The sequence below is a fragment of the Scleropages formosus genome, chromosome 19 (assembly GCF_900964775.1).
Source record: "Scleropages formosus chromosome 19, fSclFor1.1, whole genome shotgun sequence".
NCBI lineage: Eukaryota > Metazoa > Chordata > Actinopteri > Osteoglossiformes > Osteoglossidae > Scleropages > Scleropages formosus.
Window position 1 is genome coordinate 12,141,355 of NC_041824.1, and position 18,664 is coordinate 12,160,018.

The 18,664-nt window shown below is 41.8% G+C and overlaps 1 protein-coding gene and 1 long non-coding RNA gene across 2 annotated transcripts; one reads left to right on the forward strand and one right to left on the reverse strand.

The window, feature by feature from the left end:
• The first annotated feature begins 242 nt into the window (after window positions 1–242).
• Window positions 243–13,401, forward strand: LOC108939076 (forkhead box protein F2-like). The gene is made up of 3 exons (XM_029246479.1): window positions 243–1,583; window positions 10,354–11,321; window positions 13,106–13,401. The coding sequence occupies exons 1-3, from the start codon at window positions 562–564 to the stop codon at window positions 13,282–13,284; spliced, it is 2,169 nt and encodes a 722-aa protein (XP_029102312.1). The 5' UTR covers window positions 243–561; the 3' UTR covers window positions 13,285–13,401.
• On the reverse strand, window positions 5,758–9,761 carry LOC108939077 (uncharacterized). Its single transcript, XR_001966484.1, has 3 exons — window positions 9,558–9,761; window positions 7,067–7,272; window positions 5,758–6,054 (listed from the first exon to the last, which is right to left on the reverse strand). It is a non-coding gene; the product is annotated as an uncharacterized LOC108939077 (long non-coding RNA).
• Window positions 13,402–18,664: the final 5,263 nt, after the last annotated feature.

Genomic DNA, 18,664 nt, shown 5'->3' on the forward strand with positions numbered 1-18,664 from the left:
GAGAGACAGGGAAGCACGCTGAGAACTAAGTCCCCATAATAAACTACGCGGCTGACTGGCAGGCTGAAAGTATCCCATGAGGATATTTGCGCGACAAGATTTTTTAAAAAATTTAATAATTGCCTTTGTTTGTTATGTTTTCATGATTGTTATTCCATCATTTCTAAGTAGGCTAGTACGTGCGATTAATCGAGGAGGTTGAAGCCCCTCCCCCCGTGGGCTGGTCCTCCCCACTGATAATGTTATAACAGGGCTCCTCAAGTCTCCAGAGACACTTCGGGATTTCGGTCTCGTGCAGTTATGACCCGGGTGCCTTAACTACCTTTCTGGGGATCGCTAAAGCGTTTGTTCTCAACCGTCGATGCGCTGACGAAGTTGCCCGCTCGCCCTTCCCGTTTACTTTCAAAACTCGAGAGAGCGGCTAGTTTCCCGCGGACGCGCCCCAGAGACCCCAGGCTGCAGGACGCGCTCGATACGGAAGCTGTCACAGCAACAGCAGCAGCAGCAGCAGCAGCAACAGAGAGAGCGAGAAGAAGAACGAGAACGAGAAGGTTCCCAGATATGAAGCTGGAGGTGTTCTCCGCCGGCCACTTCGTAGAGAAGCCGCTGGAGGTGTGCAGCGACGCGGAGGGCAGCGTGCCCTCGCCCCTGTCCGGCGAGGAGGAGCTGGGCTCCGACGGGGACTTCGTGGCCAACAGCCCTGCTGCACCTGCCGCGGCAAGCAGCGACGGCAAAGCCAAGCCCTACACCCGGAGACCCAAGCCTCCGTACTCCTACATCGCGCTGATCGCCATGGCGATTCGTGACTCCGCGACCGGGCGCCTTACTTTGGCGGAGATCAACGACTACCTGATGAAGAAGTTCCCCTTCTTCAGGGGCAGCTACACCGGCTGGAGGAACTCGGTCCGCCACAACCTGTCACTGAACGACTGCTTCCTCAAAGTGCTGCGCGACCCGTCGAGACCCTGGGGGAAGGACAATTACTGGATGCTGAACCCCCACAGCGAGTACACCTTCGCCGACGGGGTCTTCCGCCGCCGGAGAAAGCGCATCGCGAAGAAGCCCCCGTCGAGTAACGCGGAACATCCCGCCGCAGGCGAGGACGCGCCGCCGGCCGCCGGGGGCGCCGCGTCCGGCGCGGAGGAGGGTTCCAACACCTCCAAGTTCTCCAGCTCCTTCGCCATCGACAGCATCCTCAGCAAACCTTTCAAGAGAAAGGAAGACGTCGTGAACCCCGAGGCAGACGGCCCCGATGCGGGGACCAGCAGCAGCAGCAGGGCGATGTGGTCGAGCGGCGCGCAGATGGTGCCCTCCTACGTCATGAGCTACCCGGCCGCCGCCGCTCTGTCCCACCTGCAGCCCGTCTTCCAGGTGAACCCAAGCGCCGCCCACCTGCTGCACACGTTCAGGTGCAGATACTCAGAGCCGGTCCTCGCAGTGGAGCACAGGAGGGACATTCTCGCCGCTTTCCAGCTGACTCCAGAATGCTTGCCAACTTCTGAGAGCTTTTCTCCTGTTCACGTGTCTACCATGAGAGTGGGTAGCTATAATAATCCATTCAAAATAGACTCTTTACTTTCCTAAGGCAGCAGTCCATATATATGCGGTATATTATATATAAACTCTGTGAGCACTTTCTAATGCACTAAACATTTAATTTAGACAGAATGCATCTTGGGAGCATTGACCTAGACGTGACAACTTGACAGAGTGTGCGAAAATTGAACTTTGTGTTGTTCAAATGACTAATTTCATTGACTTTTGCAACTATTTCTTGCGGTAAGGACTAAATAATGGCGCAAAAGTGTTGGGAACGATGTTGTAAGTTATTGCATTCCTGTTTGTGCGTTCACTGGTTCGTAGGTCATTTCTATGGTAAACGAAGGCACCCCGTGTGCCAAGCTGTGGTAAATATTTATGTTACGTTTTGCAGTTATTGTTCCCAAACAATGTTCTTTATGAATGGCTGTAGAAATGTCGTGGTCTTGAGTCATGTTGTTGTGATATTGATGATATTGTGACGATGCTCGAATCGAGCTGTACCCAGCATCTATGCAGAATCCTTTCTGTAAACTGTTTGCTCAAACCAGCCATTTTCCGCCAAAACGATGCGTGGGCCGTTACTATTTTTTTCTAATAAAACATTCCTTCAAAACATAAAATCTGTGCTGTGCATTGGTTCTCGAATGAATGAATGAATGAATGAAAGCAGCACTCAGATGCTCTTGAGAAACAAGAAGAAAACATTTTCACAAACGTTAACAAAGATTATAACGAGTTATATGAGTTATAATCTTTTATAAGAGTTATATGAGTTAACATTTGCGGTGGAGGACTACATTTAAGGGCAATTTCTGTAATCAGTGGACAAGGACACGCAACATGTTCTCACACTGTGGTTTGGATGGAAATCTTGGTCACCTGGTTCCCTTTTACTTATTTCTCAAATCCAAAATTAAAATCTGTTTACACTATATATTCCTACTATAACTATACTACAAAAAAATCAATGCTTCTAAATAACCGTACTTGCTAAAAAAACATGCATGTCACAGGTTAGATATATAAAAAGACTCAATTTCACGCAGAGCATTAAAACAGAATAACTATGAAAGCGTCTTATTCCAACGGATTGAGTTATAAATTCTCCTCCATGCAAGACATAAGACATGAATCTATTTTTACTCACCTCTTGCTGATCTTGGCATGTTTTATTGCTTCGCATACAGTCAAATACGCACGAAATTCGCAGTTTCATACTCATGCCATATGAAACATACGTTGAAAAACAGGTAAGACTGTCAAAATAAAAGTTTGTACCAGTCCAATTTATGTATTATATCGGCATCGTTGTTAATAATGATTTAAATAACCAGCCATTTCTCTGGTTTTATGAATTTCATGTTTGAAGTATTTAAATATGAATACACCGTATTTTAAAATTCCATCAAGATCAAGTCAATTTGTTCATCATGGTACCAACATGTTTATTGAAGAAAATTTTTAGCACTTCCAATTCTGACAGTAATAATTCCTGAATAGAAAGACATCTTTTAAAAATAGTTGTTCTCATAAAAAGTAAATAGCATTACATATAAAGAACATTTCAAACTTACAGTACAAAAATCCCATTTGGTCCTCCACTATCACCAATCCAGCACTGAACAGTCATAAGCACTGCTTTATCAGGATTATTTTTGTCAGTATGTTTATGAATAGCATATACCTTTTGCGTTAAAACAGCGAACTTAAGATTCGATTGAGTTCAAGCCCTATGTATGTAACATGAGAACCTCTTCTAGGTTTGCTTCTGGTTACACGTCTTTTTTCTTGCGTCCATGCCTGCTGCTCAAATTAGAGTGTTATTTACATGCACAAGGGAAGACTTGCACATCGCAACAGTTTATTTACAATTCCGTTTTCTTCATCTCCTGGTTCCAAAAACCCACTGGAGACAGAGATCCAGTCATTTTCTTTCAAAACATCTAGAAAGTGAGGTCCGGGGGGCGGGGGGGTTGGGGGGGTCACTCCGATTTTGCGGTCTGAGCGTCATTTATGCACGATATTGGAACATAACTGTGGAAGTGAATCCGTTCTGCATAATAATACACTTTCCAGCAAACATCTTTATGACGTTCTTTCAAGAGATTGTGGCTAACGGAGAAAGACAAAACGTGCAACTCCATATACACTTGCAGTTGTTAGAGCAACAAACTGCTATTTTTTATGGAATTTTACATCAGTATTTCAGGTGATATATAATATAAATTTGAAATAAAGGACTTAAAATAATGCATGCAAACTGATGAAATAAACAATTGTTATTATATAGATAATATTTCTTATGTTTCACCTGAAAAACGGAATGATTTGATTTGAAAATAGGTTAACTGGAAAAAAAAAACGGCATGCTGTGCGATGTTGTGTATGCAAGCAAGAGTGGAAGAAGTTTCTCGAAACCACCATTCCTCTTTTTCCATTTCATTTAACTATCATGCAGAGCTTCACCAAGATGTGGGCGAGGTGACGTGAACGAACACTGTCAGGATATTGAGGATGACGCACTGGTAGCAATATCATCATGGCTAAGGAGTCATAATGACAGAATATTAGTCTAAATGTAGCATGGACATAACAGTATAAGCTGTACACATTCATATTTTTATATTTCTCTTTATAATTACTATAAAAATTCTTACTAGTTTAAATTCTAGTGATATATCAATCTTTTTCGGAAACACTTTATTTTAGTTTATAGTTTATTAACTAAAAACGAATCAAAATTCGGATGAGCAAAACGGATTGGAAATTGACTATATAACGCAAATTGCAATATGGCTCGCGATACAGGACAACTACTGTTCACCGGATGATGAAGAAAGTAGAACTTGTAATGCCACCTGGACCACTGACCTCAACTAAGCAAGGGACATCTGAAGCTGAGTTCCACGAGCTGTCCACGGTCCTGAAGTTTAAGCATAACGTGAAAGTTGAGCGAGTATACACACACACACACACACACACACACACACACACACGCACACGCACACGACTGTTAAGCTGATTTGCAGGTTATAGCAGTACATGGCGACACAACGTTTTTAAGGCCAAGGTTCTGGGTTATTCGCAGTGATGTGTAACACATGTAGAACAAAACGTTTCACACTCAATCTACCTGTCAGCTGCTCGTACCCTGAAGGACATTGTAGCTACACACTATTACACAAACAGGTATATATCATTGTGTTAATGGGACTGAAGCTTATATGTCAGCAAGTGACAGCATACACAGGGTGCGTAAAATAAGTACGGCGCGCGGCATTTGCTACATTATCGTAAAGAATTAAACAAGAAAGAAATCTAAAACGTAGCAATTATTGCCAAGAATATCGATCATATAATAATAATAATAATAATAATAATAATAATAATAATAATAATAATTTATTGTTTGTCAGCATTTTTCTTTAAAGCAGGCGGAGGGCAACCGATTTTCATTTCTTAATCTATAAATTTTAGGCAGGAAGTGTCCAAAAATATTTTAAAGCAATGATGAATCTAATACACCCCATGTATATATGACAGAGAAGTGTTAAAGACAGATCCCAGCACAGCAATGAGTGACAGTTTCGCTATTAATTGTACTCTAGAATCACGTGTCTGCATTAAAATCTCTCCTTCTGTTGCTGTAACGGACACATTTGTATTTTCTCCCACATGTCACTTTGGAGAAAAGCGTCTGCTAAATAAATGTAATGTAATGTAAATGTAATAAATGTAATAAACGTAAATGATTAACAGATTTCTACTGTCAAAATGTGTAGTATTTAAAATACATTAAGTTATCGACTTAGGGAAGTGACAGCCATCCAGACAGGGCCTCTTTGCCCACGTAACTTATTGAACTGACAATTCAGAAAAAAAAAGCAAATGTAGGAAAGTAACTGGAACTAGGCATCCTCGTTGCGCAAATTTACCCTAGACATGCAGTGCTCGCGTACCCCTCCACAGGATCGCAGGTGCCAGGTGAGTGTGCGGGAGAAAAGACGCGGTTTCAAGCACAATGCTGCAACCTGCAGGTGGAACGCCAGAACGGCACACCTGAGTGCACCAGCCACGTGTTGAGTAAATTGTTTCTTCGCCCCCAGTCTGCTTCTGATCTCATACGTCTCGGGCTTAACCTCCCAGATGCAAGCTTGGACGAAACACAGGCCACTGCACGACAAGTGAGCAAGAACTGCACGTGCGGAACTCCGGGAAAACGCGTGCGCGTCTCACGTTCGTTCTGGGTGGCCTAAAATGACAAGAATGGTGAGGTTTGCGAAATATGGATTTTACTCAGCCGAAGATGTAACAACATCTCAAGTGGAATTTTCGTATTATCCTTCTTTTGCATGCCAGATTTTACTACATTTGACGCTTGCACCCTTCTGAAATTAGACTAATGATGAAATCTCCCGCCAACACTACAAACAGCAGACTGTTGCCAGGTAATTTCTCCAGGAAGTCCTTTGCTCTCTTAGAAATTGTTCTCTTACAAATTCAAAATCTGTCCTGAAAACAAAAGAGAAAAGAAGAATGAATAAAGAAAATACTGCACAGGCTCAAACTTTGCTCCATAGCTTCATGCACAGCAAGGCAACAACGGTTTTAAAGTTCACAGGCAAAACAACAATAAATGATAAACACATAATCCGAATTATATTATCTCTATTTGCCGGAATATAAATCATCTGTAGTTTAAGAATAATTCATTCTGTAAAATTTCGAATTAGCGTCTATATTTGCCCAATCAATTGGCTGTCGACTTTATACATGTAATTTAAAATTAATTTCTTAAATCCAGGAAGAACATTTTTAAATTCATTATGTCAGTTGCCTTTAAAATTATAATTATGAAATTTTGAAGACGAAAAACAAGAGCAATAATCGTAATAACAATCCTTTTGGCGGCTGCAAACATTATCGTGTCAGGTGTAAAGTGTAATATTATTTTGCAAAATGTAAGGATGTATCGTCTCGCACGGCAGTGTGTGTAAACGTCTAATGAAACCTGGTACAGCCTAAACATTTAATTTTTTACGTGTCGTTATTGCAGAAACGTAAAAATAAAGATATAATCCAAAAATAAGAATTCACGATTGCACACGTATTTAAATAAACTTCTTTGGGGCTTCCTTTGAGATGAAAATATAGATAGGAGAACTGCTGGGATGTCATCACAGGAACCTAGCTGTGTTTGAGAACCATTTATCTGATTTTTTAAAATCAGTTATCGATTCATATAAACTAAATTTGAGTGCCAAGAATCATTTGCAAATGTTTACCAAAGTGCGGGCTGACTTTTTTAACAAGTTTGCATAATCCACGAAATATCACGAATGTTGTGAGCAAAAACTGTATTGAGGCTGTTGTAAATATCATGATGATTAAGTTGCGACAATGAGCATCCTAAATAAAAATGTAACATCCTAATGTGACGTCAGGGACAAGTCGGGACAATAGAAGTCCTGTAAGTAGGAACAACCGGCAGACGAAAAAAGAAGAAAAAAAAGAGAGAAAATACCTCGGGTGACTTTAAAACGACGGCCCCGCTGAGGTTCAGAACGCACTTGTATTTTCAGGTCGTGTTTGGCGTCTTCAAAGGGTTCTGGGTGCGTTCCGAGGCTTCCTCCCAGCCCGAGCGCATCCTGGACGCGGCGGGGGGCCCTGCGCCTTCAAGTCGCAGGAAATTCTGCGGCCATTCGGGCCCTTTTGCGTTTCGCTGTTGTGCTGGAAAAAGGTGATTTTTATCTGCACATCCTTTTTAAGTGAAGTGCAAAGGTTATTGTTGATAAGCATTGTTCAAAACGTTGCTTCTTGCGTAACACTTAAAAGGAGTGCGTCTCTAATGTCAGGAGTATGAATTCATATACTTAGGCAGTTTCTGCACATTAGGTTTCAAATACAGTTTCCGAAAAAAAAAACTCATGTTACGACCAAGAAATTTAAATGAAATATATTTTGCACACCCTAAAGCAGTTCAAGCTGAAACTGTGGGATGACTAAAGCTTCAGATTCCATTTAATCGAAGCGAAACACCGTGTTAAGACCACTGACGTTCAAGTGGCAGTTTATTTTGAGAACTGTGATAAGACAAGTTTCATGCCGTATACCCCGGTTTCTTAATTACTCATTTATTTAATATACATCTTAAGATTCGCCGCGATTCTAATTGTAGCAGCAGGACAAGCCGTGGTGATCATCTTTCTCAGTTTTCAACTATTTAAATTTAAGTTCAACTCATGTAAAAGTAGGTGTGGTTTATAATGTGTATGCGATCAAACGGCCTTTCAGTTTATAGCAATATAAACTCACGGTCTGTGTAAATCCTTTGTTTCCGCTCCTTTTAGGTTACAACTAAAAACGATAATAATAATAATAATAATAATAATAATAATAATAAGAAGAAGAAGAAGAAGAAGAAGAAGAAGAGAAGAAGAAAGGCAATTTTTTAATGTTTGATCTGTGAAACTGGCTGGATATTCACTTTCATTGAGAAATTAAATATTCACCAAATTGTTATTACTCTTGGAAATGTCTTTATTGTGTAAGGTACACAGGACCCCAAAGTATACTTGCTTTGAGGAGGGAAAATAATTATATATGTGTACCGAACAGTCTAAAAACAGTTCTTAACGTATTTTTAGCGTTGTTTTTTTTTCTGAAGTAACAATATAATATCTATATTTCCCTTTAATTTTCTTATTTCATTATTACATTAGTAGCATATTTGCCCTTTGTTTTGGTTGGCCTTGTATAAGGCCTAGGATTTATATTGATGACATTGGAATAACGATACAGAATACCCGTGAAGGTACATCATTTGCATACTGCATTGTATTTCACCCCGCAGATATACAATTATATGCTTTTACTGAATCCATGAAGGGAAGTTTTACCTGGTTATATTTATAAGGGTATATTCTACCTGGTTCATTCAAAGTAATTAGTAATTTAATAGTCATTAGTAACATATACATTTATAATAAAACTAACTTCCATATAGTATGATGGCACATGCAGCAGTGCTCTACTGAATTGTGCTTTACCCCACAGGTGTAAAATTATATACTGTACTAGTGTGTTTGTACTATTATTTTTTTATTCCCATTAAGTGTTGTTGGTAAGTAACGACGTGTCACTGTATGAAGTGTAAATATAATATCGTATAATCCACTGCAGTTAATGTGACATGTATGAGAAGAAAAGACAATTTGTGTGATGTGGGTAGCTGCTACTACTACCCATTATTATTATTATTATTATTATTATTATTATTATTATTATTATTAAAGTTCCATATTAATTGCTGATGCTCTACATATGTTTATGCTATGTCAGTATTAGAGAGGAAGCTGTCGACGCTCGCTCGCTTAATTTCGTTTTTCTCCCTTAAATTAATGTAATTAATGTGAAGCTCGAGGGATGGGATCCAGGCTCGAGGCAGTAAACTGACACTTGCGCACTGTGTGTGGTATCCGGGCAGCGCTTGATGGAAAAAGCCTGCTTCCACTCACGTCAAAGCCATTTACCCCGAACAACCCCCCTACACACATGTACACACTCAGCGAGGGAGACCACCTTTTCACAATTTCTTTGCTTGCAACTGTTTGTTTTCTGTGAGGTTCGGTTTCGAACTGAGCCTGCCTCCTAGATTTTGTATTTTTGATTTCCACTCTCTGAAGCAGATGGACCCGTGTGTCACCGTCCACGTCCTTGGCCTCTATGCTTTTAAATCCATGTCTGTTGACGCCAGTATGACGTCGAAAATATTCGGTATTAACGCTGAACATCAAGTTCACGTTCCCACAGGGCAGTTAAAGCGCAAAGCGCCCCCCGCCACACACGCACACACACACACACACACGCACACGATAACTTAAAAGGAAATAGGTTCTTAAAAAATCAGAGCGCCTTATTCTCATTTCCATCGGCCGGCACATCATGTCACTAATCTGCAGAGCATCACATTGATGAATGAGCGTCATGCAGGCGTAATAACCGGAGAACTTTACCTTGCGCATTTGGCGTGTGGCGATGTTGATTTGAGACGTCTCGAGAAGCTTTGATAAATGGTCTAATTGCGTGTATTTGAGATGTCAGGCGGGAAGAGGGTCTCTGGTGCCGCTGTAGCGCCTCCTGCTCAGAAGATGACTGGGCAGGGGCCAGAAATGGGGTGGGGAGGTGGGTCCCTGGTCGATGCTGATTTCTTTGAGGGCTTTTTTGAGGAGGAGAGGGGAGGGGAGGGGAGGGAGGAGGAGAGGAGAGCAGAGGAGGGGCGGCCGGGGGGGGGAGAGATTTACGAATTGATAGGTGGTCGCGTTTTGTTTGGCTGAGCGGCTGTACGCAAAAGTCAAGGCGCTCTGCGTTTCCTCCTCTTAAAGGATTAAGGCGAGTGATGGCCACCAGGTGGGGGGCAGAGCAGAGCACCGCGCAACGCAGAGCCGCTATCCTGAAGCGAAACCTCCCCAAGAAGAGCGCAAAGAGCCGCTGCGGGTCATCCTAACACGGGATCCCTGCTGGAGACTGGCCTCTCTCTTCTTCCTTCTCTCCCCCCTCTCCCGACACACTCTCCTCGTTTGGGAAAGTCCAGCTGAACGGGACGGTTTATTTTTTTCCACTCCATGCTTTGCTGCGAAACGCGCGTCTAGTGGTCAAGTGGAGTTCAGCCGTTTTTTTTTTTTTTTTTTTTTTTTTTTTCCCTCCTCCCGTTCGAAGAAGGGGACAGCATTAAATGTTTTAATCTTTGATAAAGACTTTTTGTCAGCTTCGTTGCTCGCCCGAAGACGCGTTTCGCTTTACGTAACCGAGTATGACGACTGAAACTGCGCAGCAGCAGCTGGACCCGCCGCCACCTCTAAGGTCGAGTCCGACATCTGGAGTTCTGCATTCCGCCCTTATGAACACGCCGCCCGCCGTGGAGAGCGCAGCTTCCTCCAAGGGGAAGAAGGCGAACTCCGGTCTGAGACGTCCAGAAAAGCCTCCCTACTCGTACATCGCGCTCATCGTGATGGCCATCCAAAGCTCCCCGACGAAAAGGCTAACGCTCAGTGAGATCTACCAGTTCCTCCAAGCCAGGTTCCCCTTTTTCAGAGGATCTTATCAGGGGTGGAAAAACTCCGTGAGACACAATTTGTCCCTGAACGAATGCTTTATTAAATTACCGAAGGGCCTGGGCAGACCCGGCAAAGGACACTACTGGACCATTGACCCTGCCAGCGAATTCATGTTTGAGGAAGGATCGTTTCGCCGCCGACCCCGTGGTTTCAGGAGAAAGTGTCAAGCTCTGAAGCCCATGTATCGGATGATGAACGGCATTGGCTTTGGCACCTCCATATTACCTCAGAGCTTTGATTTCCAGTCGCCCTCGGCGTCGCTCGCCTGTCACACCAATGGCTACAACTTGGACATGATGACAAACTCCATGACGGGAGGCTACGACGGGCTCGGCGGTGGCCACCACGTCCCCCACATGTCCCCAAGTCCAGGGTCGACGTACATGGCGAGCTGCCCGGTGACATCTAACGGGGACTATGGTCCCGACAGCAGCAGCAGTCCGGTGCCGTCATCCCCAGCAATGGCCAGTGCCTTGGAGTGCCACTCTCCATACACAAGCGCATCCGCGCACTGGGCGTCTGCCAGTGGCTCTCCGTACATCAAACAGCAATCTCTGGCCTCCAACAGCCCGGCATCCTCCGGGCTGCATTCCAGCATGTCCTCCTATTCTCTGGAGCCGAGTTACCTCCACCAGAGCGCCCGGGAGACGGCTGACATTTCAGGTAAGCCGGTGTTGCTGGAAACGTCCCCTTCGCCTAGTAGCAATCTCGTTCCACTGATACAAGGAGTATACCTTCCGTTTATTTTATTATTCTTCGGAGTCTGTGGTTTTATTAGCGACAGGTAAGGACGTGGTAATTAGAACTCGCCACTGATCACCGCTCATCGCTGTTGTCTGGGACTCCCTCATTACACTGAATGGTCCCTTACCAGTGTCCCATTGTTCATATTTATGACAAAATATGTTAAGGCGAGCAAAAGTGACAGCGGCGTATTAGTCTCTGATTTCTGCTAAAATCCAAGACAGGACTAAAATCGGTCAAGTCCAGTAAAAATCCCAACATGTAACTGAACTGGACATTAACAGTAAGGAAACTAATACAGATTTTAAGACGCAAACTCATAGAAATGCGCTTCGAAATCGGTATAAAATGAGTACCGCACACTCTACCATAAGATTTTTGTCCTGACAAACATAGAGCACCAATCAGTTTTTTTATTTCAGTTTCATTATTATAACAACGTTTTCGCACACTCGCATGTTTCTAAAAGGAATTTTAGATGTCAAGGAGTAGTTAGTTTTATAAATAATGATGGTGCAAATAATAATTTAGAATTCTTTTAGCAAATAAACATTTATGTGTGTGTGTAATTTATAATGGGGGGGGGTATATAATAAACTGCAAAGTGGGTGTAACAAAGTGCGGCAAATATTTTTTTTTTCTAGTCGTCCAATGTACAGCCCATAACATTTACTTTATATAATTCGGAAAGTGAAAATGAGTTGTTGGGTTATAATATATCGTTCATTCGTGAATTCGGGTCGAAAAGGTTAAGAAAACAAAGGGCTTGAGTGAGACCACACGGATTCATCGCCTGCTCACATACTCAGGCCTTGTTAAACTCTGTGATTTGTAACCATTCGGGACACAAGTTACCTGTCAGACCGAGCACTTACTTACCCAGAGGTAATTTTTGAACTCCTGACTTGTCAGCTCCAAATCAGGGCCTAACGTTGCCTTTTAAAAGCATCACATACTGCATAGAGAAGCATCGAAAATGGTCTCCAATTATGTTTCTATTATTGCTGATCTCTGTATCTGAGCAAACGACAAAATGTCTCATTTTTAATCAAGCCCTAAGATGTGTAATTACCAAAAAGTCTGGCAGTACTAAGAAAAAAAAGCATATAAAAGCCTTTTCTCAATGTAGAGTTAAACTTGTCTAATGTCTCAGTCGCATCAAATGCATGGCTAAATAAATAAATAATTCGATAGGGCATCTCAAAGGTTCATTTCGAAATACTCTTTTTACTTCTGCGAACGTATACGTTTCAGGTAAAATGTTTTATTTTTTTTAAAAGGTCTTTTATGCATTTGATTTCCTGTGCAAGGGTATTAAAATCACAAATTCCTGCGAGGGACCGGGGTGGGGAAGAGCAGAGAGGGCAGTATTTGTACAGCGCAGAACGTCCAATGTTCCCGCAGTGATGTGGTTTAAGCCTTAAAGGGACAAACAAATGTGTCTTCCGGCGTTCTCAATATGTTCAAATGTCGATTATACATCTTCATTTGTACATATAAGGGTGCGATTTTCAGTGAGTCATCTGACCTTCTGGGCCGGAATAAAACCTTGGCAAGCCGCATACTTCAAATATCGCAATGACGCAGAGATCATATTGTTCGCGATTTGAAGTGATTTTGCTTTGAAGTTTGACGGACTCATGTATTTCAGTCCCTTCAATTCAGCATCCAGAGACAATAAATGTCTTATTTCCTTTTTGCAGTGGGGATACCACGATACCAGGCCCATTCCTCCCCTGTGTGCGACAGGAAAGATTTCGTTTTGAACTTTAATGGAATCTCTTCTTTCCATCCGTCGGCCAGCGGATCTTATTACCATCATCATCACCATCATCATCATCATCAGAGCGTGTGTCAGGATATCAAGCCGTGTGTGATGTGAGTGAACCGGAGAGCGGGCGTGTAAAGTAAAGGTGTGAAAGGGAGGAACAACTATTAAATGGAAGCGACCTTACAGGTTACCAGATACAAAGAGCGGTAGGGACAAGACAGTGGCGGACTCCCCAAATAATTTTAAGCGCAGTTTAATGTAATGTGACGTAGGCACAGGTATAAACTGTTGCTACTATTGTTATTGTTGTTGCTGTTATTGTGGTTAATATTATTACTATTATTATTAATTATACAACAATAACAATAAAAACAACAATAACAACTATAATAATAATAATAATAATAATAATAGTCTATAGATAAGAGAAAATAGGCAATTTTTTTTTTAATCATCCAACAAACCACTTTGTTGTATATGTATTTTAGTGTTTTCACGGCGAGATTTTGGCTTCTTGCAAAGAAGCTTTAACAAACAACTCAATGTACAATTAACATTTTCTGCCATGAATTGAACAGATACGATTATGTTAAATCTATATTCAAATGTATAAAAATAAATATACACATACACAAAGCTTTTTATAATTGATTTTTCATTTTGCACTTACTGTATACCCTTCAAGATTTGCTTAAAATGTCATATTGTAAAGAATTCAATAAAGATGTGATGTTTTGAGAACCTGTGTCCGCTGTCAATAACTTTAACAAAGCGCTCATGTAGCAGTGAGCAGTGAGCTTCTCGTTTAAAAAACAACTGTAATGAAAGGTAAACCTTAATGTTACAGAATTTAAAACTCATCAGGAAATTATGCTAACGAATCTGGCCGATTGATGGAACACCCAAAAAACCAGAACTGTCATTTGACCATGATTTCCATAGTTTACCTTTCCCACACCGACATCGTTCGTGTTCATGTCGTGAATTCGTGTCAATGGCTAATTGTAATCATAATTTTAAATAAAGCAATCTTAGCACCATTGTATGGAATTGGGAAATATACTCTAACATATCAGTTGTTCATTATTAGTATATGAAAATCTTTGTTTTTTCCCCAATTCCTGCGATCATTTCTTACCCATTCTAAATACAGTATAATATAATAAAAATGACAATATAAAACTTCTGCTTACTTTCAAATTCATTGCTATTTTCGTCAGAAGTAATATTTTAACAAAATGTTTTGAAAAATGTTCGGCTCTGTTAACATCTCGCTACTCATATCAATGTATGGATGTTCAACTTGTTAATTTCTTATGAGAACAGGCCATAAAGATTCTTATCAATAATGCTAAATCTTTTCGCTGAATAATTGAACACTGATCAAAGTGTGTTTTCCGCAGCATACTCATAGCAGACACTATTACAATACCTAAGCGCGTCCCCCTGTAAATATGAATAAGTTTATTTTGTACTTTAGAGACGCAAGCACCGCTGTAAAGGAAATTTTGTGACGAATCATATTAGGGAAACTACCATTTTTCTGCGGGCTGAAATGCCCCCCGCCTTGTTTTCACAGCAGGTAACGTAGTGGCTGGGGTCGCAGCCTTGTACTCCAAGAACGCAGGTTCAAATCCTGCCCCTGTAGCATCCTTGAATATGGTGCTTATCTTAAATTTGGTACAGTAAAAGTAACACTGCAGTATAAATGTGCAAATTCTAAGTCGAACTGAAAAAGAAAAGCGTCAACTAAATGAATAAATGTAGATGTGGGACATTTCCATGCAATAAACACCCCCATCTTATTTATGTTACGGTGAACTTTGGGACCAAATGTTCATCAGTTCAGCATGTGAAAGGCAGAGGTACTCAAGTTCGAGCAGAGTGTGGCCTAACAGCGCCACCTAATGGCCGTTACATTCATTGACGAACAAGTTTCGAATGATTCAAAATACCCGCAGAGTTAAGACCTGAAAACAGTTAATCGGAATAAAAACAATACAAAGAAAATCGATGGAAACATGAAGGTACATTGTTGTTGCTGGGAAATGAGCAAATAAAGTAAATAAAGACCACGGTCAGAAGAAGAGCTATTTTCTCCTGCAGAGCTGGAGGAGCTCAGTTACACCTGCCGAGTTAGGGAGAACTTAAAATTTAGAAAGGCCAATACCAAATTATTTCAGTTTAAAAAAACACACATTTAAAAACGTACCGAATGCTTTCAAAGTGAAATTTTGAATTTTAAAAGGTGACACGAAACGTGTAGCACAGAAATAGCTTCCAAACGAACAGTTTGACTAATGGCTTCACGCACGATCTCGAATTAATCAGAAAACGCAGAAAACGTTAAATCCCTGTATTAAAAATGTACTTGGCCTGCTCTTCAAGTATGAAAAATTGTATCACTAGATAATAATAATGTAGCTGTCAGAACAGACGCCTGAGCGGTGAGAATCGGGAGACTTCAGTTTTAATTTTACCCTCTTCCGTACTTCCCTCCTACGATACTTACTTTGAATCGCTGCTCTAAACTTGTCTCGCGGAATAAATTCGTAAATCACTGCAAGTAATTTAACACCGTAAAGCGCGTTGGAGGAAACCGTCAATTAAATTAAACAAATAATATATTCATTGTCTAGCTATCATTAGCGTTTATCCTCCGAGAAACTGTTCGATAGTGTCAGTAAATTCTCAATTTACGAGAGAGCTTAGAAGAAAATTCAGGCTAAACTGTAGGCTATGTATTAATGTTGTACCATGCGGGAGAGAGGGTCATTAATATTTGCTTTTCTTCATCCCCGAGAAGGCTAATGAATTTAGTTCCTCTAATTGTTCATATATCATTTGAATATGGTTGATAGATAAGAAACAATGGCTGATGGAAATTTTGAATAAATCACATATAACGAAAAAAACATGAAATGAGCATAAGGGTCACATTGCAGTAGAACTGATCAGTCGTTCGGATTCTGTCCGCTTGTCCTGAAGGGTCACGGTCACTCTGACTATTGTGGCTGGGATTTAGGGTAAACTCTATGGCCATATATTCATCCTCATTTATTTTATAGCAGTTAGTCTGTTTTCTCAAAACTACAACCGCCGTGTTTCTCTGTGTCGAAATAATGCAATAATACAATTTACGAGATCTGGCTGAAGTACGTGGCAGTGAGTGAGTATATCATCAGTAAAGCAATAATAAGTTCAGTAGGTTCAGGTATCCCTGCTAGGATACATAGTATTATTTGATGAAGTCTTGAAGATGAAGGGAGAATCAAACGAATGGAATAAGTGTTGGAAAAGTCGGTGTTGCGAATTTGCGGGAATAATGTGCTTTGTAAAGTGGGTCGGTCATATTAAGGCTTAGATTTTTTTTTTTTTTTTCAAATAAAACGCAGTAAAAAAAAAACAAGTAAACAACCAGAGAAGGGCCATAAGTTAGAAGTGCAATATTTACAACACGTTCAGATCGTAATGTGAGGGCAAAGAGGCGGTACACTCGAAGCAGAATGAAAACTATATATATATTATAGTGAATATAATGAAATATACACACACACACACACACACACACACACACACACACACACACATTTTCAGAACCGCTTGTCCCTTACGGGGTCACGGGGAACCGGAGCCTACCCGGCAACACAGGGCGTAAGGCCAGAGGGGGAAGGGGACGCACCCAGGACGGGACGCCAGTCCGTCACAAGGCACCCCAAGCGGGACTCGAACCCCAGACCCCCCGGAGAGTAGGACTGCGGTCCAACCCACTGCGCCACCGCACCCCTGAAATATATATATAATGAGAAATATAGATAACGAAAACTATTGGCACAGCGAGTAGCGCTGCCGTCTCTCACAGCGCCTGGGTGATGCGAGAGAACAGAACGTGGGTTCGATACCCGCTCAGTCTGTGTGGAGTTCCATGTTCTCCCCGTGTCTGCGTGGGTTTACTCCGGGTACTCCGGTTTCCTCCCACAGTCCAAAGACATGCTGTTCAGGTTCCCCCATAGTGTGTGTGATAGAGAGTGTGTGTGTGTTTCACTGATGTATGGATGAGTGACCCATTGTAAGCAGTGTATCTAGCAGTGTAAGTCACCTGGGTGAATAAGGTGTGTGGGCTCATAACACTACATAGAGTGCAATGTAAATGGAACTATATAGGCCACCCTGATACAGCCACACGTTTCTGGACGGCTCATAATGTACAGTTGTGCTGCCATCTAGTGTTTATGAAAAGATTGCAAAAAAAGAACAGCGATCTCGGGGTCATTTTCCCTGCTCTGACATCTGGAAAGGTGGTGGCCCTCTACGTTCAGTGAATTTGAACTGAATGTGAATTCAGATCTGCAGGATTTCAGCAGGACAGTATCGGGATTATTTGTCCTCGTTCTTAAGGAAAAATACACGTTCTGTAAAATAACTTACATTCTGCAATGGAAAAAAATGCGCTACTGCACGTTACAATTTAAAAATCTTACACACAGAAATATGTTATCTACCATAATATTATATTTCTGCTTAATTATGATGAGGGGGTGCGGTGGCGCAGTGGGTTGGGCCACAGTCCTGCTCTCCAGGTGGTCTGGGGTTCGAATCTCGCTTGGGGTGCCTTGCGGCGGACTGGCGTCCCGTCCTGGGTGTGTCCCCTTCCCCCTCCGGCCTTACGCCCTGTGTTACCGGGTAGGCTCCGGTTCCCCGTGACCCTGTATGGGACAAGCGGTTCTGAAGATGTGTGTGTGTGTGCTTAATTATTCAGAAATATAACTGAAGGTTTGTCTTGTTTTCCAATCTTATCCACATGCTTCTTTAAAAACAAACTTCTCAACATATTGTTTAGATGCAATTTTCTATGCCTGCAAAACTTATTCACAATTAAAAAACATCCACTCCAGTTTGATAGGCTTGAAATTCAGCCAGTGTAAACTAATTCTGAGCACACCTGATTGGGGGCCAATTTTTATTAAATTACATTTTTTTTTTTTGCAAATCCTGCTTGTACTGGGGGGGGGGGGACAGCAAGCCAGAAGCTTGCTCGATAACACAGGGTGCAATGTCGAGGGGGAGGGGACACACTCAGGATGGGGTCCCAGGCCATCAGAGGGCACCCCAAGAAAGGCTTGAAGCCCAGGCCCACCACATAGCGGGCACAGGCCAAACCCGCTGTGCCATTGTACCCCTCTTAGGTTTAATTCAGAGGGAACGCTAAACCAGGAAGACGAAGGAATATTCCAGGCAGATTCAAGACAAGTTTCTTTAGCAATACCAGTCAGGGTAAGGATATTAAAAAAATATGCAATACATGAACACAGTGCAGTTCATTATTAAAAACGTGAGAAAATATGGAAAAACTTTGAATCTGCCAAGAACTGATGGTCCTCCAAATCTGAATATTTGGGCAAGAAAAGCCATAGTAAGGCAAACCACCAAGAGGCCTACAGCAACTGTCAAGGAGTTGCAGTTCTCCATGAGAGAGGTAAGACAAATTGTG

Excerpts from the sequence above, each read along its gene's own strand:
- LOC108939076 (XM_029246479.1), top strand. The coding sequence starts at position 562 with ATGAAGCTGGAGGTGTTCTCCGCCGGCCACTTCGTAGAGAAGCCGCTG. Across the intron at positions 1,584-10,353 it reads ATAGACTCTTTACTTTCCTA|TATGACGACTGAAACTGCGC; the intron begins AGGCAGCAGTCC and ends TACGTAACCGAG. Across the intron at positions 11,322-13,105 it reads GGAGACGGCTGACATTTCAG|TGGGGATACCACGATACCAG; the intron begins GTAAGCCGGTGT and ends TCCTTTTTGCAG.